This window comes from Rousettus aegyptiacus, unplaced genomic scaffold, assembly GCF_014176215.1.
Source record: "Rousettus aegyptiacus isolate mRouAeg1 unplaced genomic scaffold, mRouAeg1.p scaffold_m13_p_5, whole genome shotgun sequence".
NCBI lineage: Eukaryota > Metazoa > Chordata > Mammalia > Chiroptera > Pteropodidae > Rousettus > Rousettus aegyptiacus.
In genome coordinates, this window is record NW_023416308.1 from 28,379,866 (window position 1) to 28,403,833 (window position 23,968).

At 38.0% G+C, this 23,968-nt stretch overlaps 1 protein-coding gene across 1 annotated transcript in view; it reads left to right on the plus strand.

Annotated features, from left to right (window-relative positions):
* Positions 1 to 579: 579 nt before the first annotated feature.
* Positions 580 to 23,968, plus strand: part of BARX2 (BARX homeobox 2) — a 61,292-nt gene continuing 37,903 nt past the window's right edge. The window contains exon 1 of the mRNA XM_016125974.2: positions 580 to 773. Coding sequence (XP_015981460.2) covers positions 587 to 773 — 187 coding nt within the window. The 5' untranslated portion in view covers positions 580 to 586. The remainder of the gene's footprint in view (positions 774 to 23,968) is intronic.

Below are 23,968 nucleotides of genomic sequence, written 5' to 3' on the forward strand. Positions count from 1 at the left end.
AGATTTAGACATTCCCGCCCACCTGGTTGCCGGCGTTAGGAGCCGGGCCAGGGAGGCTGGTGGTGAGCCGCGCGCGAAGGAGATGCACTGGGACCGGCAGAGGCCAGGCCGGCGGGCGGGGCGGGGCGCGCTCCCCACACCGCGCGTACACCCGAGCGCGCACTCTACACACACACCTGGAGCTCGTCCCAGGAGGGGGGCGGGGAGGAGAGACGAAACCAGTGTCTTAAAATAGAGGAAGGCAGAGGAGCGCTAGACACTGACAGGCGGGAGGAGATCAGAGCGGCGGGCACGCGGCGCGCAGGCCCGCGCCGGGGTGGCACGGGCGGGCAGGGCGGGCTGGAAGCCGACGCCCCTCCGCGGGACTCCGCACCGGGTCCCGCAGGAAGCGCGTGCTGATTGACAGCTGCGCTGCCCCAAAAAGGCGCGGCGAAGATGCTGATCCGCGGGTGGGTGTAGATGCGCGGCCGGCGCGCCGGGTGCCCGCTCCCCTCCGCGCCCCTACAGGACTCCGCCGCCTCCCCCGCTGCAGAGGCGCGGGGCAGAGACCCCGCCGGCGCGCCAGTCCCCGCGGCCCGGGCTCACCATGCACTGCCACGCGGAGCTGAGACTGAGCTCGCCGGGCCAGCTCAAAGCAGCCAGGCGGCGCTACAAGACTTTCATGATCGACGAGATCCTCTCCAAGGAAACCTGCGACTACTTTGAGAAACTTTCCCTCTACTCCGTGTGCCCGTCGCTGATCGTACGACCCAAGCCCCTACATTCCTGTACCGGTAAGAAGCGCCGGGGGATTGGTGGGGTGCGGTAGCTCTCACGCAGGAGTCCGCCGCCTTACCGCCTGTGTCTTCCCACCCAAGGGTGAGAAAATGGCCCTGGGAGCCCTCTCCCGTGCCCCTGCATGGGACCAGACTCTTCCGAGGCGATCTTTGCAGAGGCGTCTGCAGCTTGGGAAGGGCCGGTCAAAATGTTGATCGCCAGATTGGAAATGAAGGGAAGGCAGCGCACCCCACGTGCGGGCCTCGGGATTCCGAGGACTCTTCCTTCTTCCCAGCGCCGCGGTGGTTCTCAGAAAGTTCAAACCCTTGATCTGGTCCAGCGCCTGAATCATTGTTTCAGGAAATGGGTTGCTTCTCTACTCGAGTTAACTCCAACCTCTTTCCGTCTCCATTGATAATTTTACAAGTAAATCGGTATCCTGAGGTTCTCAAAAAAAAAAAAAAAAAAAAGTCCTGTATTCGCTGAACTTTACTTAAAAGGCTTTGCCTTTGAGGAAATAGTTCTGGAATATGTCACGTTGTGGTGCAAGCTGAGGTCAACTCCAGTTAGTTTTAAGTAACTCAAAAACAACAATGATAATCAAAACATTCCTCAAATCTGATTTCCTTTCTTTACAAGAGCTAAGACCAATAAAGATAGAGCACTTAATAAATATATCGAAAGAGTCGTAGGTTTATGTAGAAAATAAGTCCAAAGGTATTTAAAAAATACTTTCAGTGCGTTAAAAGAGAATTTCTGCTATCCAAACGTAGGTACAGAACAGCAGTAAACAAAATAAACAAAAAAAGGCGAATCAATTTTTATCAAAGTTAATTGACTGCTTTAAATTCAAGGTAAAAATTTAGTATTTCCAAACCAAAAAAAAAAAAAATTGTGGTTATATTTGTTGCATGGGTGGCATGAAATAAATTAATTATACTTACATTGAAAAATAAAGTGAAAAGATAGTGATTTTGAAAGACATTTTTAGAGCATTTGGGCCTAATGCTGCTAGTGCACAGTGCTTGGAATCCTATGTTTTCTGTTGACCACATTGATAGTCCTGTAGAACAATCCATAAATATGTGTGTAAATACAAACAGTAAAGGGTTTATTTTTTTTTAAACCAAGTTGTTCTTACATGTATTTGATTATAAAATGAACACTATATTCATTTATACCTTTGTAAAATAAATTTTGTGTAAGGTGGAATTAGGCCTGATAGCTCATAACAAGACTTGTAATACTGAATTTTAAAAATCAAGAAATATTTGAAATGAGAAACAAATAAATTTTAGAAACAAGATAGATATCCTTGATGTTGGTATTTTTATATTTGTGTGTCTGCCATGTGTAAAGCCTGGATCATTAGTCTACAAATATATTGGATAGATGAGGTAAGCTGAATCTTGTTTTGAGCATAAATAAATCATTTGCTGCAATAACTCAAATCCCTTTGGGGAAAAAGGGAAGATCAGTTTTAAACACAAATATCAATGCACCCTGCAAAGATTACATATCTGGTGATTCCTAGGACAAAACAGAACAACTTCTAAACACCCAGGTAGAGTATAGTGCTGATACTTTTTTAAGTGACTTTGTGCCATGCGTTGATTTGAAGATAGCTTTTAATGGTTTTTAGCAGTCATGGAATTGGGGCATAGAAGAAAACATTCCAGAAAACGATTAATAAATAAATTAATAAATAAAATAAATCGAAAACAGTGATCCACTCATCAGTCAAGGTTGAGTAAGTTCTGTGTTTTATTGAAACTTGTATGGGAAATAAATCAGAGGAAAAAAAATGTGATGTTTGTGAGTGTTAAAAGTGAACTCCACATATGTCATGAACTAAGAGTTTTTGTTCAGTCTTGTGCTTTTGAAGGTCATTTGATGGTTTTTTAGGAGAGTGTGGTCGTTGGCAGTGGTTTTCTTGCCTTAATATCCCAGCGCTTGCTTTCTTTACATTGTCCTTTTGAAAATGTCTCATGATTTTGCTCTAGCTGAGATTTAAAATACAGAAACTGGGATTTGCCAGTGGAATTAAACCCATAAAAACAAGTTACAGTAGTACACACTTTCAGATCCTAAGCTTTCAGTGGGTTTCCGATTACAGTTAAAGCCTTACATGTATTAGATCATGGGAATCCCATTAGTGACTTCGCAAAGGTTTTGCAAATATCATACTTTCAAAGCATTTTGTTGCTTTTAACAATTAGGTTCAGGATCAAAATCTTAGATTGGATGAACTGAGTCTTTCTTTTTATTAATTAAAAACAGCAATAAATTTCTGGCATTCATCATCCATAATAAAACCATTATTATTTTTTTTTCTGGGTAGAGATAACTATTTAGCGTTTTTGGTGGAACCAATGTATAAAAAGTTTAAATAAAGCGAAAGGAATAAATTGGAATTAAAGTTACTGAACTTTCTCCTCCTTTGATTTGCTGTTTTAAGATTTAAAGAACTGACAGAAGTGAACTTTGTCAGGTAAAATAATGAAAAGTAAGATTAAAAGGTTACCCCCATGCACAATAAGTACATAAAGCTGGGGTGGAAAGAAAGCTACAGCATTTAAAAAGCCTCTACATAGTTAAGCAATCCATGTTGCTTAGATTTAGCAATTTAAAGGTCAAGTTGTGATACTGAATCTCCTCAGGCAGGAGAGCATGAATTCAGGTAAACTGAGAAATGGAAACATTTTTCGTCAGGCAGATAACCACCTGACAATAATTTGTTATTTAGACACTCTAACCTTGATGGAATACTCATCTTTAAAATTATTCTTTATTTTAACAGGCCCTTTCTTATTATAAATGTGGTCATATTAGTCTTAGAAAAATGTCTGTAAATTTAAGTTTCCCAATAGTTTCCCTAAATCACATAATAAATATTGAAAAAGGGAATCTTTTCCTTTTAGTCCAAACTTAAAGAACATTTATTAAATTTAAAATGAAAATTGAAAAACTAAGCCCAGAGAGGGCTTCCATTTTGAAAACAGGTTTGTTATTCAGACCGTCGAGATGTGGAATATGTTTAGAATTAATATAGTATATTACATGTTGGTCTTGTTTTTAAGTCTGATAATGATAATCCCCATTCAGAATGGAAATATATCACCATTTGGAAACAAATGAAGATTGCTTGTAAACATTAGAGCATTAACAGTAATCGAAGGCCAAAAATGAGGTGCAGTTTACGATATCATAAATACTATTTAATTCTCGAGTGCGATTTCATTTTTCTATGTGTGATATATGTTTCCTGGTGAAAGAGAAGAGTCACTTGAAGAAATCCAGCTTCCCTGGGTGGAATCGATTGCAGGGGTATCTACACAGTAACTTTTGCAGGATCTTTTTCAGTTTGATCTTTAGAAACAGGCAGAGTTTCTAAATTTGAGAGGTGTTTGGAAAAGATGGATAACTTGCTTCACAAAAACAAGGATGTAAGAATTTACCCTAAGAGTTTTGATGAGGATACTGAGAAACCAACCTGTGCTAATTATTTATAATTTATTATAATTATTTATATTATAACCTAGAATTACCCTAGACTTGCACATGTACATTTGGGGGAAAACGAACATAGATATTTGGACATTTTGCAACCTGTGACCAGTAAATGACTTTTAATTATTGCACTAAAACCATAGTCTAATTCTTTTCCTCTTTGCTGGCAGGATGGTTCTGTTGAATCTCTATGACCTTCATTGGCTAGTCTTTTGATATAGCCGACTGGAGTTACAGAGCTGAAAGAGATCATAGTCCCGTTTCTCCAAGTAGAAGATACTTTTTTGCAAAGTGCTAGGGTTACATCAGTGCTTAAACATCAGTCTATACTCTTGCTAGGGTACTCAGAAATCAGGAAGACTTTTCCAATTTAGTTACACGCCCGAGATAAATCCGTGCAGTCACACCCAGGAAACAGTCAACCGGCCAATTAAAAGGGGCATGTGGAAAAGGGTGTTTATCTTAGGAGGTGGCATTGAGAACATTTTATCCTTTGGTGGATCCAAGAGAAACAAGTTCTTTGGGGTGGCGTCCTTGGGTTCATTTTTATCACAAAGATTGGGTGTCATTGCAGTAAAAAATGAAATGAGGTGCGATGTGTGTAATGGCTTCTCTGGAAGTTAGGAGCTGGCTGCTTCATGGAGTTAGCTCCAGTTATTCTCCAAATTCAGCTTCGTCTTTTAGTCAGATACCAAAACCCACAGGATCCTGTTAATGGAGAAATGTAAATTTGGGTTTGGGAAAATGATTATTATGAGCAAGCATTTGTATTTCTGCCAGAGGCAAATAGGCTTTTATTAGCAATTATTCATAACTAACTCTCTTGTTCCCATTGTAAAGGTAAATAAATTGATGGATGCACAGGATACATCCAGGGTCAGAATATATTTGGGGCTGAGTTCTTCTGAGATCCTCAGCTGTTGTCTCATTACTCCTTAAATTTTATAACTCCTTGGTTAAATAGAGATGCTGAGAAGTCCCTTAGGGGTCAGTTTTAACTGGTGGATAGTTCATGAGCAGTTTCTTCTCTGATTCTGATTTTTCTAATAGCAAATGGGGATATGATTCGAAATTTAGTTCACAAGTTAAAATGCCTCTCCAAAGGCCTGTAACTTTCAGTATCATTTAAATCAATAATTTTATTCAATAAATATAGATATGTGCTTGGTGATGACACTGTTATTGAGTTATTATTTTTAAGTTTTTTTTCTAAATCTTGACTAACAGTTGGGATTTTTAAAAATTTTCTCTGAACTGCTTGTAGAACCATCGTCAAGCCCTTCTTTGTTGTTATCTCAAGTATATGATCGGCACTTTGGAATTGGGTTAGGGGGATATTATGGCAATTTAATACTTTTGCTTACCATATGGAATTTTCTCTTCGAATTCCACCTAAAGGGTGTTATCACCAGCAAAGTTGTCACATTAACCTTGTTAAATACAACTCAAATGAAATTGTATTTCTAATAACTCTTTTATGAAACCAGTTTCCTATGGATAGGCTAGTGTGCCTGTTGGCTGTACCTCTGGTTAGAAACAGAATTTGTGATGCGGTGTGGACAGGTAAAGTTGCTAGTTTTAATATACTTCAGGAAGCTAAGATTGTTAGGTTTAATATATCCCAGGAATCTATATGAAAAGCAGCAAAGATTGTAAAAGGTTGTTCAAATTGTGGAGAGATTAAAATGGAAAAAAATGAATAAGGAAAAATAAAAATAGTGGTTTTTAAAATTTTTTTTATTTTTGAAACTTTTGAGGCTACTGCATTCAGCCTTATATGTTTTTGAAACTCTTGAGGCCACTGCATTCAGTCTTGTATGTAGCAGTGTCCTTCGGAATGGGTGTAGGGGTGAAACAAAGGTGGCTTCTGAAATTCTTCTTTGATGCACAGATTGTAAATGGCTAAAGTTAATTTTACTTAGGCACTCCTTAAGGGAGGAGACCCAGAGCCTGGGTCCTGCCCAGCATTTAGCATTCACAGTGGAGGACTGAATAAATGTTAACTCAGGAGCATTTTTAGGGGTTATTTGCACTTTGTTTTCAGGTCAGGGAGGAAGGGGAACAAGGATGAAAGCTAGGGAGGTCCCTGGCTCTGAGCTCCCTCATTTGTATTAAGCTCGTGAACTTCTTTGGGTGTTGCGAGACTGCCTCACCATGCTTGCCGCTTGTCCTGCCCAAGTGAAATTAATCCTGTTCCTATGGCTAAACCTGTTGATGAACTCTCAAACTAGAACATGATTAGAGGGCTGCAAGGGTTTGCATGAGATGTATAGACGCAAGCCTCCTCACTTTACATTCTCTTTTAGGGAATACTGTGTTCCATTCTGATCTCACAGAATTGGTGTTTTTAGTGTGGTGCTGGAGATAGACCTTCTTCTAATCCAGGACTTCCACAGAACGGTCAAAAACCACTCTGCTGCAAGTGGCACACTTCTTCTGGAAGCAGCCTGACAAAGAGGAGGAAAATAAGAGAAAGACTGAGGATATTTGGGTGAAGACTTTTCACATGGGGTGAAGCCCCTCTGCCTCACCTGGCCAATGTCCACTTCTGCTTCCGCTGCCCATTAAGCTGAAATGGTTCTTTCTTCCTCCATGGCACAGATGACAGGTTTAGAATTGGCATTAAAATTTATTAATAACAGTGTTCGGATCAAGACCTTGTTATAGGCTTGGTGTTATTAGCAAAATAAGTGCTCTGGTTCCAGGAAGAGAGGTTATTTAAAAAAAAAAATTTAACCAGAAAAATCTTTGCAAACTCTTAGGGTTTAATTTATTTTTATGGCAGCTTAATAACAGTTAGTAAAAGAAATGTCTTGTTAAAATAAATGCTCGAAATAAAAACACGGTTAATTTTCCATTATGGTATCTAATTACTCATCATCACCAGGGCATTTTTATATGGCAATTTAACTTCTCGAATGTGGAAACTTGGCACACATTTAAGGAAGAAAGCAGTGCACCTGGATTGATATCAGAAGATGGTCTAATTATATTTGGGCTAGGGTTGACTCTTACATGTGATCACTGTGAAGAAGACAGGAGGATAGAGGGTGTCTCTCTTTAGTCTCTAGGGAAAGTCTCTGCCTTCTTTAGTGCCAGTTGAAATTGAATATGGCAGGAGATAATTCTGAACATTAGATGATGTACAAGTACATCTGAAAAGGGATCCTGTCAGTCACCAATTGAAGCCGATGTCAGGACTACTTGATAGGCCTAGAGGACAGCTATATATGCTTTCTGACTCCACTGGCAGAGTTTGTAAGGATGAACACAGCCTCTCTCCAAAGAAAGGTCAAGCTGGGACTGAATAGGAACCAATCTGGGAGGAGGATCTCAACATCAAACTAAATATGTTGAGAGTCCAAGGAGAGAAGCTGACGTGATTCCTTTTTATTGCGTCTCTCCAGCTCACCAACATGTCCTTAGGAATGTGTTCTTCTGAATATGGGGATAGATGATTATTTTCAGGGGGTATTGAATAGGATTGGCTGCCACTTGGGTGATGTCAATGTACTTTTTATCATTATTACAAAACAACTTATGTATGTGATAAGTGATATGATGATTGTCCTTTGGCTTTTCATATCCAAGGATCAGTCGTGACATGGAGAAATGGAGTGGGCTTGGGCCTGGTGGAATCTCATGACGTTATGACTGTATTACCGTCTTAGGAATACCTGATAGGTCCCTAAAACTGATTTTCCTGCTAGCCTCCATAGTCCATTTCCTTCTCTCCACAATTCTTTTCACTCTTTAACTTAACTAGTTCAGGTTCAAGATCATTTTACAGAGGAGGTTACAACCACTCGTGGATTGAAGGAAGTGTAACTTCCATGTTTAGTTTAAGCAATATCTAGGGAAACTGCACATTTCCCTAGCGGTAACTTACAAACAACCAGGTATTGATATTATGTCTTGGTACCATGGGGAAATAGTTTGGGCAAGGAGAGTTACCGAGAATGCTCTTCCCGAGTCCTGAAGTGTTTATTCCAAAAGGAGCTATAGACTTTGGAGAAATAATAGAAATACTTTATATCCTGAACCTTATTTGTAGTCATAACAATAATAGAAATGGTGACTGTTTTTTTAAACCTCTAACATGTAATACACACTGGACTAAGCACTTTATGATCAGTTTTAGATCATCACTGAGAGATAGGTATTTTTACCTCTGCTTTATTAATGAGAAGCTGAGATGTTAAGTAATGTTCCTAAAGTTATAGGATATGTAAAGATCTCTTGTAAGCAGTAAGAAAAAAGGCAAGTGGAAAAGTGGGCAGTTCATAGAAACGAAGCTCTAGATGGCTAGTAAACATGAAAGGATGTTCTGCCTCACTGGCATTCAGGAAAACACCAATTAAAATGAGATACCATTTCATACCAGTTGGGCAAAAATTAAAGAATCTGACAATGTCAGTTGATGACAAGGATGTGACACAATGGACATTCTCATACACTGATGGTGGGGCTATTATTTGGTACAGTTACTTTGGAAATCGGTATGGCAACACCCAGTAAAACTGCAAATGCACACATGCCCTACAACTCAGCAGTTCCACTTTTGTGCATATGTCTTGAGAAATCATTGTTTGTGTGCAAAAGGACACATATATAAGGATGCTCATTTCTACTTCATTTATGGTATTGAAAAATTTAAAAATCTAACTGCTTTTCAGGAGGAAAAAGGACAAATCATAAGTGCTATATTTTTCATTCTGTGAAATGCTGCGTGGTAATGAAAGTGAATGAATCGAATCTACTTGTATTAATATAGATCAATTTTAGAAATACAATGCTGAAGAAGAAAAGCAAGTTGTTGATTGATACTTAATCATTTATGTAATGCTGGAAAATATGCAAACTAATACTATATATTGTTTAAGGCATGGGATTGGGGAAGGCTGTCTCCAGATTTTTATTTTCCTGTGTAATTATTTATTAAGGAAGAGAATAAGCCCAATGTAAATATGGCCAAGCATTAAGATTTGACAAAGCTTGGTCATGGGTATACAGATTTCATTACAGCATTTTTGTACTTCTCTGTGTGTTTGAAATTTTTTATAATAAATATTGAAAAATAATAGTTTGGGAGACCCCTCATATCCATGAAACTCTTGCTTTTGTGGAACCTTTGATAGCCCTCTTAATAGCTTCTCTATCCTGAAACAGAAGCTTTACAATATAGAGCTTGTTGTACACAGTCTCACAGTGGGGAAATAAGAACACTTTTTAATTAGACATATGTACAACTCATAGTAAGGCAGCCTCGGTGGCTTCTGAAATTGGTATTTGGATCTCACTTCTCCTGGCTGGGTGGGGACATTATTTATCTCCTAGATAACTTCTGTTTCCCACCTCCATATGCTTTGGCATATGAGTAAATGGTCTCTGAGCTGAGCACCAGGGCTTGAAGGAATTGCTGGGAAGTATTTCCCCCCCCCCCAAATATGCATTAAAAATCATGCAAGTAAGAGTTATTACATTTTTCCCCCTCTTAATGATGTTTTAAATCATGCTAAATTGCCTTTGATTGCATCTTGCTTTTGTAAGTATTTACTGGTAATATATTACCCTTGGCTTTTGACAGTGGTCCATTGCTAATGAAAATTTAACTTAAAAAATTGTCTAGGAACAGCTATGAATACCAAAGATCTAAAAATTTTAAAATGTAGCTTCTTAGCAGGGAAGAATAATGTCGATATCAGTATATATATATATATATATATATATATATATATATATATATAGTCTGAGTTCTGTTTATATTCTGTAACCACAATTTGATTTTGAAACTTGGTTTGATGTGTGGTATCAGGGATTATTAGGAAGGGATGGGAACTGTCACCATGGTAATCGCATGTTTCGGATAATAAATTGTCGTCCTGTGGTTTGCATAGTTAACCTAGACCACATTACAGTGACACCTGTGGCGGCAGATGGTTTGTTCAGCCTATCTTAACAGCTGAGCCATTTTTCTCCTCTCTACAAAATACATAATTCCAATTTAGAAATATTACTTTAAGACATTTTGACAAAAATGCAGCTCTTTGAGAGCTCTGTCTTTCTGTGTCTCTTCAGAGGGAAAGTAACTCCTTGGTGCGGATGAAACAGTCTGTACAGTCAAACGTTTGCCAAAGGGTTTCCCCTTCCTAGAGCAGCCCTCTTTGCGTATATACATACACAGGCAGAGAAGGAAGTACTAAATCAAAGCACTCAAGGACCCTCATCAGACCTTTTATAGCCAGTGTCACTATACTTCGTTTGGCGCTTGGCAGTGCACTACGGTCAGCAGGAATTAATGACCACATAGCCTGGATTGTGGCCAGACTGGACGTGACTGAAAGGACGGTGGGTCTATCATATTTGTTGCCCATGAACAGACTTTCCTGGGTGGCAGGGGCAAGCAGGGTCAAACCTGGTGCATTTTGTTTTATCTCGATAGATGCACATGGTAGCTCCCATCCAAGTACTAACCAGGCCAGACCCTGCTTAGCTTCTGATATCTGACGGGATCTGGCTTGTTCAGGATGGCATGGCTGTAGATGTCTTATTTCTTATAAAGCAAGGACATTAGCTAGGCTTAGGGCCATGAATGGAGGAAACCTTATCAAAAAAGACATTCTAAAGAGCTGTTGTGAGGCTGCATAAGGAAGATAAAACACAGAAGGCCTGCTCCTACAACCCAGGAAGGTGTTCAATGCTGACAATCCTGAGATCCACCTTGGATCTTCTCCTTGGAGGTACTTGGGAAAAGACAAGTGAGGATTTAGGATATGTATGGTGACTTTTAGCAAGTTTTACTGAGGGGGTATGAGGGGAATATATTTTAACAAGGTTCCAATCCAAGTCCTTTCTTTTTCATGACTGAAAATTTTATTGAAATTGTTGGTAAATCACCCCAGAGGAGATTTTGGGAGGCTGTTGTTAATTTTGTTATCCCTGGATATCATGGTAACTCATTATTGTTCTTAGCACATCAGACAACTGTGTGTCTAGAGTGGTTGTGTTTATAATGGGTTTAGAGTACAGTGTAAAGGAACATCCTGTTGGAGTGTTTTTTTGTTTTTTTGTTTTAACTGGGTCATTGGTTTTAACCGGCAGTTAGAACAATTAGCTGCATAAACAGAATGTTTTACTTTTTAGGGAATTGAAAAATAGAAATAACAGTAATTATAAATTGTAACTTTGTGTCAAGCACTAGGTGCTTATCTACATTAAGGTATTTAGACCTTGTGTGAAGCAGAATTGTCGCTGCTTTCCAGAAGAAAGTGAAACTCAGGGAAGTTAACAAATAGCAACAAGGTCACATGTTTACACATGTGGCTGAATTGAGACTGGAACTCAGGTCTGTCTCTTTCAGTATAAAGTTCCATACTATCTATAATCATATGAAGTATGCAAATGAGCACTCAAACCTGTCCCTTTCTGTGGAGGCTTCCTACTACAGATAAAGCCAGGTGTATTGATGCGCCTGCTCCACAGGAATTATTTTGAACCTATTTATTCTTTTATACATATTTATAATTATTTAATGTGTACCAGTCAGTCTTTCATTTTCTGCGACGATTTGGGTTTCTGAGTGATTCTAGAAGGATTTCAAAAAACAATGCAGTCTTTGGAGGAAGTGAGGTAGTCTGTAGATTTTAGACTTGATGTTGTCCAGCTGTGTAACATCGAACTAACTCATTGCTTCTGGATATCAGCGTCCTTATCTGTGTGACATTCTCAAAACTCCTTTGGATACAATGTGCTTCCATGAACTGTGGTTCTCTGAGTAAAGATTTCCTAGGGTAATCGAGGGTAGAATTCCCATTCATTTATTTATTATCATTCATTTATTTTGTAAACCAGAGAAAATATGCTTATTTATTATTGTAAACCAGAGAAAATATGCTTTACAAATAAATGCCAGACAAATGCCTTGAAAATTAAGATTTGGAATATTTTTTTTTATAACATACTTGTTATTAAGTTCACTGGGAAAAAATAGTCTGGCCATTAATTTGGCATCACTTAAAAGAATAAGAGACTAATTTTTCACATTATATCTAGTTGGACTGGGGTGCTTCTGGGAATCTCTATTTTTAAAAAGATTTCTCTATAATTATGTTGAACAGTCAAGTTTGGGAATTACTATAGTGTAGATACAGCTTAATCATAGATCGAGGTGGTTTACATGCTATGACTCAAATATACGAAACCATTTAATAGTGGTGACCCCAGTATATGGGTTTTGAGTCAGATGGTTCTGGGTTTGTTTGCATTTTATTGTCTGTGTGACCTTAGGCAAGTCATTTAATCTCTCTGACCCTCAATTTCCTCATCTGTAAAAAGAAGACAATAACAATTACCTAATAGGGTTAGTCATGTAGGTTAAATAAGATAATGTATGTAAAGCTTTTAGCAATTACTGTGTAAGTGCTCAGTAATTGATAGCTTCTATTAAGAATAATTATCTTATAATAATAATCTCATCTTGGTTGAAGCACAGCCCTTCAGGGAAAGATCACTATTCTTGGTGAAGTAAACTTAAGAAAAATTAAATATCTTTAGAAAACGACTCCACTGGAGCATTCTTGTGGGTTATGTCATTGCACTGGCTTCCTTTTAAGGCCTCTTGCATCCTGGGTGGTCTGTGAGCTGTTTAAGTTTGAGTCTTCCTGAGTAGGTATATTACACTTCCCCTCCACACCTTTGTGTTTTATAATGTGAGTTTAGAATTTTGTAAATTTGTAAATGAGTGGCATAAACAAGTCAATACTACAGCATCACAAAATGGGTATTGTTACTTTATTTTTTACAAGTGGTGCTTAGGATTAATTACCCCTAGGAAGTATTTCATCATGCAGCTGTGCATCTCAAGAACTGTTTTGGAAAAGTGTCAGAATTTCTCAACAGGTTTAATTTCTTTTCCTTGAAGAGTGGAGTTAGGGATAGTCTTTTATTTTAAAAGAGAGTATAGTGTGGAAAAAGGTAGCAGTTTGGGGGGCTAATCATTGTCGTAGTATATTATTGGGTCTGTGATTCAGAGGGTGTTTCAGGTGAAGCCCTTATTTTACAGCTTCGAAGTTGCTCATGGGATTAGTTTAGGATTGCATTCTAAATGGCGATGATGACCATTGTGTGGAAAGGGCTGCACAGACAAGGATTCTGCATAGATTTTTTTCCCCTGGCATTATGTTTCTCAACTAGTGATTGGTGTCTTAGGAAGTCAAATATCTGCTGATTAAATACTTTAATGGGTAAATCCATTTCACAGTGTGAGAAAATTTTCTTGCTGAGTTTTCCCTTTTCATGGAGCGAAGGAAGCCCCAGTGAATAGGGTGTTACATCTGCTCAACCATTTATAAGGAAGATTCCTGTAAGCAATTTCTACTGACCTCATCCAGGTTCAGTGGTAGGTGGGGGCCAGGTGGAAGCAGGTGGGATAGGACATGTGGATGTGGCATCATAACTGCCATGGAGCAGTATGGATTTGTGTAGAGAGGAATGACTTGGTCCCCTAAGTTTTGCAGAACTAATGTTCAAATAGAACTCAGCTGGAGATGTGGATCTTTGGCAGCTTGTCGAGAATATTCTCTCAAACCTATGAAAGTAGGGAAGCAAAGTGCACATGGAGTGAAGTGAGCAAGAATAGATGAGGGGTGGGAGGTGGGAGGTGAGAAGGAATAGGGAATTGGCAAACGGGGAAAGAAGAGTCAGGGTGAGGAAGCAAGCTGTTCTGCTGAAGCATGAATCTTTAGATGCTGTTCAGCATTTGTTGTCCCCAGTAGGAAAACAGATTTTAAAATGAGAATGGAATATTTCGTTTTGGAAATTGTCCTGTGAGTACGTGCTTATTATCAGAGGTGTTTCTCATAACTGACAGCAGCTGATGACTTCTGATTGGGCAATGGCCTGTTCAGCCACACATGTAGCTTAATTATCTTATATATTAATGATGCATTAAAGAATTTCATCATCCTGGGTCACAAAAGATCATCATTATTATATTGTAATACAGTAATGGTGTTCATGCAGTGCCATGCAGGGAATTGTGTGTACTTGATGTAAGGAGGCAGTGTGGGAGCAGAGGTCCAAATGTAAATCTTGGCAGAAAACTTCTCTTCTTAGGCCCTCGACTCATTTTGTGACATTTCAATATCTCAGTTTCTGCTATTGATAAAGAAGACCTACTTCCCCAGTGTGTTGGAAAGGAATGATTGATTAAGCAGTATTAATTTAATACTTTGAAAAGATAAACATGTGGTGAGCATATGCTGGCGGTCTCAGAAGAATGACATATCTTTTGTGTTTTCCTAGACTGCTAGACCAGAGGTAGGCCAAATTTGGCCTACCATCTCTTTTTCTACTGCCATGAGCTAAGAATGGTTTTTACATTTGTAAACGATTGAAAAGAAATCAAAAAAATGATACTTTGTGACATGAAAAATATAGGAAATCCAAATAACTATGTCCATAAAGTTTTATTGGAACACAGCCATGCCCATCTATTTACATGTGATAGCTTTTGTGCTACAACAGCAGAAGTGAGTAGTTTCAAAAAAGACTGTATGGCCCATGAGCCTAAAATACTATCTGGTGTTGTACACAAAAAGTTTGACGACCATTGAATGGAACTATTGGAAGTAGGGTACCTCAGTTGTGAAGTAAAGTTATTACCGATTCACAACAGATAATGTCATTCTAGGCTACAAAAATACCTCCTTTGATTCATCACAGACCAGGGTTCTGTTTTCATATTGTGATGTGTGAAAGACCTGAAAATGGGAGTTTATTGGGGGATTTTGCAAGAACTCTCTTCAATTGAGATCAGGCTCTTAGCTCTAAGGATAAATTTCTAAGCTTTTCTAGAAATAACATAAGATTTCTTTGAACTGAGAGAGGGGTCAAAAGTCAAAAATATTTACAGTAGAGTAGTTGGGATTCTGTTGAATTTTGGGGACTTTTCTTGCCATTCCAACCCTTACTGGTTTTTCCAGAGGAAAACTAAGGATGACAACTTATGAGAGGCCTGGGAGTATCAAAATTACTGATATTTTTCAGTTTAAGGGTTGGGTGGCATTTTATATGCTTCTTATTTGACTATAATTTGTCACCCATCCTTGGACATCATAATAATGATAATAATTAATAATAATTAATAATAATAATAATAATAAAGTTATATATATTATCACAGCCCCACCTGGAAGGGTTTGCATAGCTGAGTAAAGCACTTATTGTTAGCATACGTTCTGCTGCGGAAATGCACATTTATATGTGCCCGTTGGAATTTTTAACAATTCAGGGTCAGGGGCTACCAGACCTTTCAGGTAGGTCAAAGTATGAATCTCTAGGTGCCTCAGTCACACTTATTTTCATTTAGGCATTTGAGTTAGGATGAGGTTTCAAGTTTCCAAGGCAGCCTTTGAGCTAATGAAACCCATGGGGAAGTAGGAGATGTGAAATTAATTTGATTTAGCTATAACTTCCTATCCATTGTTGGGTTTATCCAGACACTAGGCTGAGAATCCTTTCAATTTAGCCCTTACAACTAAAATAAACTTGGAACAGGGTATGTTCCAATGGAAAGGAGACTAACTTCAGAGGAAGAAATTACTGGGATTGCTAGGTAAACTTCTACATGCTACAGTAGATTTTCTTACTCCAAATCAAAGATAAAGTTCACGAAATGACAATAACAATAATAAACAAAATAAACATAACGGCAATCACTTATACTTATTATGTACTAGGAACTGCTCTGAATACCTTACATGAATTAACTTATTTAATTCCTACCTAATAATAAGGCTATTGTTTAGTACTAATAATTTCATCTCACCATCATATGAGATACTATTCTTATTTAATAGATTAGGAAACAGAAGTAGAGAGATAAACCTCCTCTTGGGTGGGATAGTATAGAAGAGGAGAGAAGAAGTAAATAACATTCTAGGTTATAGAAATCAACTACATTAAGGAATAATCTCTGATTTCTATAGTGCTAATATAAGAAACACCTCAGAAATATGGGTGGAGGAGCAGAAGAGAAATCTAAACTTTGTCACACATAAGGAAGTCTGCTGCCTAATTTGGAGCTTAGACTCCTGAAGAATGTCTTATTTTTAAAAGTGTGGTGATGGGTACGGAGTAGATCTTCAATATATTTTTTTTAAATTCTAATTTTCTTTTATTAAGATTCATTGGATTTTTCCTTACTTAGTTCTTTATTTCCAGGCTATCAAACTACCACTAGGAGGATTAGTACATGTTTTGTTTTGTTTTTCCCAAAGAATAGTAAAGTTCTTACATAGCTGATGTCCTGGGGAATATGTTAGTGTCCAAATTGGCAAAGTGAGTTAATGATGGACATATTTCAATATTTTATCCATTATGTTTCACTGCCTTAGGTACTGTTCGAGGATGAATGTGATTTAAATAAGTTTTATCTTATCGTTAATATGTTTAAAAATTAAATGTTGAGTAGATAAAAACATTTATAAAATCTACTTAGGATATTAGAATAACAGTTCAGTGAACACCTGTGCATCCACCACTCAGTTTAAGAAAGAGAACATTTCTTCTGAGGTTGCCCTGGGCCCCTCCTTGATGCTGTCAACCTCTTTGTTCCATCAGAGGTAACCAGAATGGCAGTTCTGTATTCAGACCCTGCTTTTCCCTGTAATTTTATCATATGTTTGTATCCATACCTCATATGTTGTTTAGCTTTGCTTGTTTTTGAACTTTATGTAAAAGTTATCATATTATATGTATTTTTTGTGACTTGTTTTTTTTCCCACAGAGCATTGCATTTCCAAGAATCATCTATGTTATGTGTACCTGCAGTTCACTCATTTTCATTGCTGTATAGTACCCAGAGCATAACTATATTGCAATATATTTACCCATTCCATTGATGGACTTAGGTTGTTTCCAGTTCTTATTATAGATTTTGCTGCTTTGAACAGTCTTGTTAACTTCCTTTTTAAAAAAATCAGTGATTGAGAGGAGTCATTTATTAGTTTTTCTATGAAAAGAATAGCCTTATAGCTTGATGAGAAATTATATCTACATCTTGCACAGATAAATGAGGTGTTTATTTTGGAACATATACTATATGTTAAATGGGTTTATTTTTAATTGCTTTATTGGTGAATTTTTTTTTAGAGTCAATAATGATTTGTATTTTTTTCTGAATTGAAGCATTTATTGTAAAAATCACTGCAAAATAAGGCTGCCCAGTTTTACAGTAAAGGCTTTATAAATGTTTTAATGACATGAAAAAATTTGAAAATACTACATAACTTTAATTAGAATGTGAAGTATTTTCTTCTCTACACATTAAAAAAGCTTTTTTTTTCATCCAGAACGACAAACAAAAAATATTATATTTTATAAGTAAGATGGTCTTTGCCCCACTCTTGATTGTTTGTAGACTTTAAAAATTTTTTTATTTTTAACATTTAAGACTTAAAAAAACAGACCTTAAAAACTTTTTGAAATAATTTATAGAGTTGTACAAAGGCACAGAGGTTTAGAGTAGGTAAGAATCTATAGTCCCTTTGCTTTTTTGACTGGGAAGAAAACCAAAGCCCTAAGTAAATTACTTAACCAAGATCACAGTGAGGCCTGCTATGCCTTTTATATACCCCTTTAAAATCGCTATATGAATCTATAGTCTTATTTCTAAATTGGAAGCCACAAGCTTCTTTTCATAATAATATTTTTCTTCAGTGCATCTGAAATTATTTAATATCATTTAAGAAGTGAAATCATTAATACAATCTATCAAGACTGTTTGAGGTTCGACTTTGAAAATTGCTCTTCTCCACTGTGTCCCCTGTGCTGACCCTGGAGAGATTATATTTAGTTCCTAGAACCTGGTTTCTGACATTAACAATATTTCCATTGTCTTACAAATCGGCTGCTGCCAATGCTTGGAAGAAAGCACTAAGCTGGAAGGATCCTGCTGTAGTGTCAACAAAGCAAAACGCAGGCATCTCTCCACAGTTTATCCACACACTGTCGAGGGGCTTTCTCTCTAAGCAAGCGGCAGCTTTGCAAGAGGGACCTTAATGAGGTCATTTGGATTAGAGTGGGTTAGTGGGCAGCAAGATCCCTTGCACGTTTAGAGTTGGGTGTGAGGTTTTTAAACGTTCTTGGAATCTCCCCTGGTCGTCCGTCACACCCCTACAGTGCCACATCCAGCCTTCTCGCTCTGTCCCCATCCTGAAATAGCCACGGTTCAGCATGGAAGAAATTTAGTCCCCTAATCTTCAAGAGCTGATGAGCTCTGCATTTGCCAGGGGGTGGGTTTTGACTTTCTTTCCCTTAAGGAGAATCTCTGAAAGCTTAAATTCTGTTTTAAAAACCAAATAGCAGCAACAGGACTTGAGTTGCACCATGTAGATTGAGTTTCCAGCTCTGCCACTAGCTTGGTGACTTTGGACAAACTGCCGTGCTTTTCTGGTCCTCTTTTTCAGTGCTCCTGGGTTTGCTGTAGAGATTGAGTGAGTTCAGTCTTCTGAATTTTATGTGGACAAAGTATTTCACCTCTGAAATAAATGGAAGAAAACAATAAATATGTATCCTACATGTTTATGTTTTCACATCAGAAAGCCAAGGGTTTACATCTGCAAGAAGCCAGAGTAATGGTTGCTAGATTCACAGCATGCCCGGCACTGTGTCACACCAGCTGCCCCCGGCCCCACCAGGCTTAGTTAGTATATTATATTGAAACTTCTTGTTTGACTATCTCTCCGGTGAGACCCTGAGCTTCTATCAGTCAAAGATTCTACCTTATTCTTCTTTGTGGCTCTAATATCTAGCATATTTTTGACATATAGCAATGCTAAAAACACTGTGGGTTTGAAACTTATTAAACTGTGAGAATTGTTTTTGCCCAGTGTTTCCTGACAGTGGTTTTCTTACTGTAGGCAATGTATTTTTCTCTAGCTCAACCCATCCCTACTTTCTCCACACAGTTGAAATTTCTCCTGTCTATTCCATCCTATTCCAACACCTGCAGTTTTCAGATGTTGCTGCTCTTCTCTCCATGTACTATTTTGTTTGTTTAAGAGTTTATAATATGTGGCTTGTTACACTTACCTAATGGACTTTATCTGGAATGGTCTGCTCCAGCATTAGGGTCCTTAAATTTAAAGCCTTATTTATGTATGGTAAAGTGTCTGCTGTTTCTTTAACTGTTCAAGTTTATATTGATTGGCACCATGTGGGACAATGGTTCATTTCAAGTTCATCTACAAGATTAAAGTGTGACCTATTTGGGTTGGGGATAGGAGTTAAATGCAGCTGTTAAACAGTGCATAGCAACTCCTCGCAATGGCTTAAACATGAAAAAGGAATTGGAGTAATAGAATATGCTGGAATTTGATGAGGACACTGAGTGCTACAGGACATGGGATTTGAACTCACAGTTGTAGACAATGACTACACCTCCTAAGACCAGAGCCCTTGAATCTTTAGCCCCACAATGTCCCAGAAGAAAGACTGGTTGAATTACCAGCAAGGTTCTATTGCAGCTCGTGAAAACTTGTCCTACAACATTCATTCCTTTCTTAAACTTCCATATAATAGCGAGTTATAGTCTTGCCACCTTAGGAACCATAAAGTTGATGATCAGAATAATTGTAAGACCTCTTAAAACTTTCGAAGATGAAAACTGCTAGAAAACTGAAAGAAGAAAGTCACCTAATACACATAATTGGTATTAAATATAATTTCACAACAGAATCTGGCCTGTTAGTAGATATTGAAAAATGCCCTAAAAATGTTTATAGTGTCATTTAAGAGTACCAAACCATTGAAAATAAAATTGTTAATGAGCTTGCTAGCCTCTTTTTGTGCACAGAAAATGGAACAGATGGCTGTGATTTATTGACTTTTTTTTTGGATTTTATACAAAATCACATTCTAAACAAGTTTATCAAAAATTTACAATGTCTACATTAAAAACCTGAGTGAATTTAAGGCAATCCTTAAATAATGGAGTGACTTACACTAAACTTTCTGATTAAAACAAAGAAAAGCTAAAAGCTAATTTTTGTTTAAACTAGAGTTTGTTAATAAAACAGTTATTGTGCATTTACCCCCAGGTGTTGTGCTAAGACTGAAGATAGTTCCTGCCCTCATTCTTGTGGGAGATGCATATAAGTAAATGTGAAGTCACCAGTACAACATCATAGGACAAATTTTGTGTTGGAGGAAGGCTGGTGTACTGAGGGGCACCCAACCCCAACTGGGACTTGGGGTAACAGTTGGGGAAAGCAGCTACTAAACTGAGACTGCAGGATGAACCGGCAGGCTGAGAGGAATGTTCTATAGCTGAGGCAGAATCTTGCAACAATGAGTCGCTATAATGAACATAATGGAACTTTTTTTTTTCATGGTTGAAGAGCTCATCACCTTCAGGTAATTATTTTTATTGCCAGTCTTTATATAGTGACATGTAATAGAATACTAATGACACTATCTGAAATGCATCTTTAGAAGTTGTGTTTCAAAAGCAAACCTGCCTCAAGTTAACCTAATAATCATGTAGTAGAAAAACTACAATGTAAACCATTAGAATATATTTAGTGTTTTCATATCATGACTTATTGTTACGTCATAAAACCATCCTCTTTTTTTCTCCCTTTTATCACTGTTGCCTTTGAGGGTCAGGATATTATCTGTGCCTCTTGATGAAAGTAAGGCTTTGTGTTTTACCAGGAATGGAGGCTCATTTGATATACTGAGTTTACTTTTAATTTTATTATGAGCCCTTAGAGTGACATGGATAAATTGTTTCATTTCTTTTGAACTTTTTCTTCGGAGTAGAGACATCATGCACATTGGTGAAGTATGTGGCGGTTCTTAAATATTAAATAGGAAACTTGAGAAAATACAAAATATGATTGTGTACATGTAAATGTTTGCCTGTTCCAAGCAGATACTCAATAAATGTTTGCCGAAGTAAATTTAAATGAGAGTTTAACCATTCACAGTTCATTGTAAAATGTTAGAATCCTAGTTGCAACAGTAGGCTCTCCTTTTGTGTAGTTAGCTTATTATTTGGATGACTGTTCTCATGGGAAGACTGTCAGAATGAACTAAAGGGAGATAGTGGGAGGATAAGTGATTTTAGAGAGCCAAGAGAACAAGTTTGACTGTAAGCCAGCTGCTGGTTTTCTCGAATCTAGAGAGCTGGTTTTTTAATTAGAACCATAGACCTTTAGAGCCACAGGCTACTAGTGACGGCTTATTTGGTAAGCACCTTCATTTGGCAGAGGAGAAATAGAGGTTTAAGTCAGCTCAGAAAACATTCATTGAGCACCTACTCTGCCATGTTGAGGGAGCTGCTACAAAGAGGAATTATCAAAGGGCTTACTGAGTAGTAAAGAGATACAAACATATTATAAGTCAATTTAAATTCGCCATGGAGAGGACTGTGAAAAGTAAGCATGGAGTCAGTTCTTGGGAACACAAAGGAAAAGATTTAGTTCAGTCTGTGTAGGAGGCAGCAGGAAGAGGCTGAAGAAGGTTTTTTACAGTTGAGAAAATCTGAGCCGAATCTTAAAGGATGAATAAGAATTAGCCATGGGAATGAGAATCCTGGAGGTGAGACTGAGGACATTCAGGGAAGAGGGGAAAATATGACCAAGGATAAACTGTCTCGAGACAGCACGGTATGTCTGGGAACTGCGGGCAGGTCAGTGTTAATAGAACATGAAGTATAAGGAAAAAGTGCTAAGCGGTGAGTTTGGAAAGGGAGAGGGCCTATTGCCATGGAGGTTTTATTCTGTAAGCTCTGGAGAATCACTGCATGCATTTAAAAAAGGGAATAACAATTCGATTTGTGTTTGGGGAGAATCATTTTGAAGGCTGACCAGGACAAAGCTGAAGGCAGGAGGACCAATTAGGAAGCTCTTGCTATCATCCAGACAAAGGCCGATGGACTAGGACAGTGTTAGGAGTGGCCAAGGATGGAGGTGTGGGGCATCCCAGCATTTAATGGGTAAGAGAGAATTAGGAGCCTAAGTAAAGCCCAAGTCAGAGTGATAAAAGAAAAATTAGAAAAGAGTGTCAAGAAGATTTCAAAAGTAATAAGTGATCAGCGGCATTTAATGCAGCTGAGGGATACAATTGACTAAAACCTGCAAAGTTTCCCAGAGGAGCACTACTCAGAGTGTGCTCTGTGGGCCGGCAGTACCAGCAGTTATCTGGGAGCTTGTTAAAAACGCAAACTCTGCACCCATTTCTCAGAGATATGGCCTGGATGTGGAAATGGTTGTTGATGACCTGGACATATTTTTATTGGAATAGTTGGGACAGAATCAACATCACAGTAAATTTGAGAGTTAATGTGAAATGAGAAAGTGGAAATAATATAGTCTCACAAGAAACTTGGCAAAGATAGTAAAGAGGGAAATTGTTAGAGATGGATAAAGGCCCAGAAAACACATTTTTAGCATGGCAGAGACTTGAGCACCTGTTTTTTGGCCAAAAGAAAAGTAGAAAGATTGAGGTTTATGATAGAGAAGGTGGATAAAGAAAAAACAAATATGTAGAAGACATCAATATCCTTACCTAGACGTGTATAAACAAATGTAGATCATAGTAGTGTGGGTTGAACTGAAATGATTGCTTGGCTTTCAGTTCTGGCTCTGTATTTCAAGGTTTCTTTGAGAGGTTTCATTGTATATGAATAATAGCCTACAGCTTTTTAAGGCACAGATCTGGTTTGAATTCTCAATCCCTCACCAGTAAGGGTAAATTTAGACAACTTATTTAGACACTTTGAGCATTTGTTTTTTCTTCTCTAAAAAAAGGCATAATAATACCCACTACACAGGATTGTAAATGAGAAAGTGTATGTATGTAAACTCCTGGATGTCCCATACTAGTACAGTTGACCCTCGTACAACATGGGTTTGAACTGCATGGGTCCACTTAAATGTGTTTTTTTTCCCCCCAATAAATACCTCTACTGTTTTCAATCTGTGTTAGGAGTCTGTGGATGTGAAGGGCCAACTGTAAGCATTACGCCATTTTATACAGGGAACTTGAGAATCTGCTGATTTTGGTATCTGAGGGGGTCCTGGAACCAATCCCCCATGGATACCAAGGGACAGCTAATCTTTTGGGGAGTCAAAAATTATACTCAGATTTTCGACTGCACGGGGATTTGTGCCCCTAACCTTGCATGTTCAAGGGTTAACTGTATAAACATAATCACTGAACACATGTTTGGATGAATGATTAAGTGAGTTGATGTAAAAATCAGTGCATGACTAGGCAGGCCGTTTAATATTGGAATGTTGCAATTTCCCAATCTGTGAAAAAGGGCTAATAATAGTGCCCTATCACTTATAGGATCTTATAAAGAGAAAAATGAGCTATTTATGAAACACTTTCATAAAATTTAATGTTTCATGAGTTAGAGGAGACATTTCCTTATATTCATTAACACTGAGACTTGAGTGGTTAAAGGATTAAGTGGTTAACTCCTTTTGTGACAGGTTCCTAGTAGATCCTTTAGAGGAGAAATCAGTTAATTGATCAGTCAACACTTGCTAATTGAATGTCTTAAGTATGTGAGATAATATTCTAGAAACTGAGGGAGATCTAAAACAAACGAACAATAACAACAAAAACTCATGAGGAGCTTAAAGTCTACCCAAAGTTAAGGTGTTCAGGAAGGAAGTGATTCTGTCCA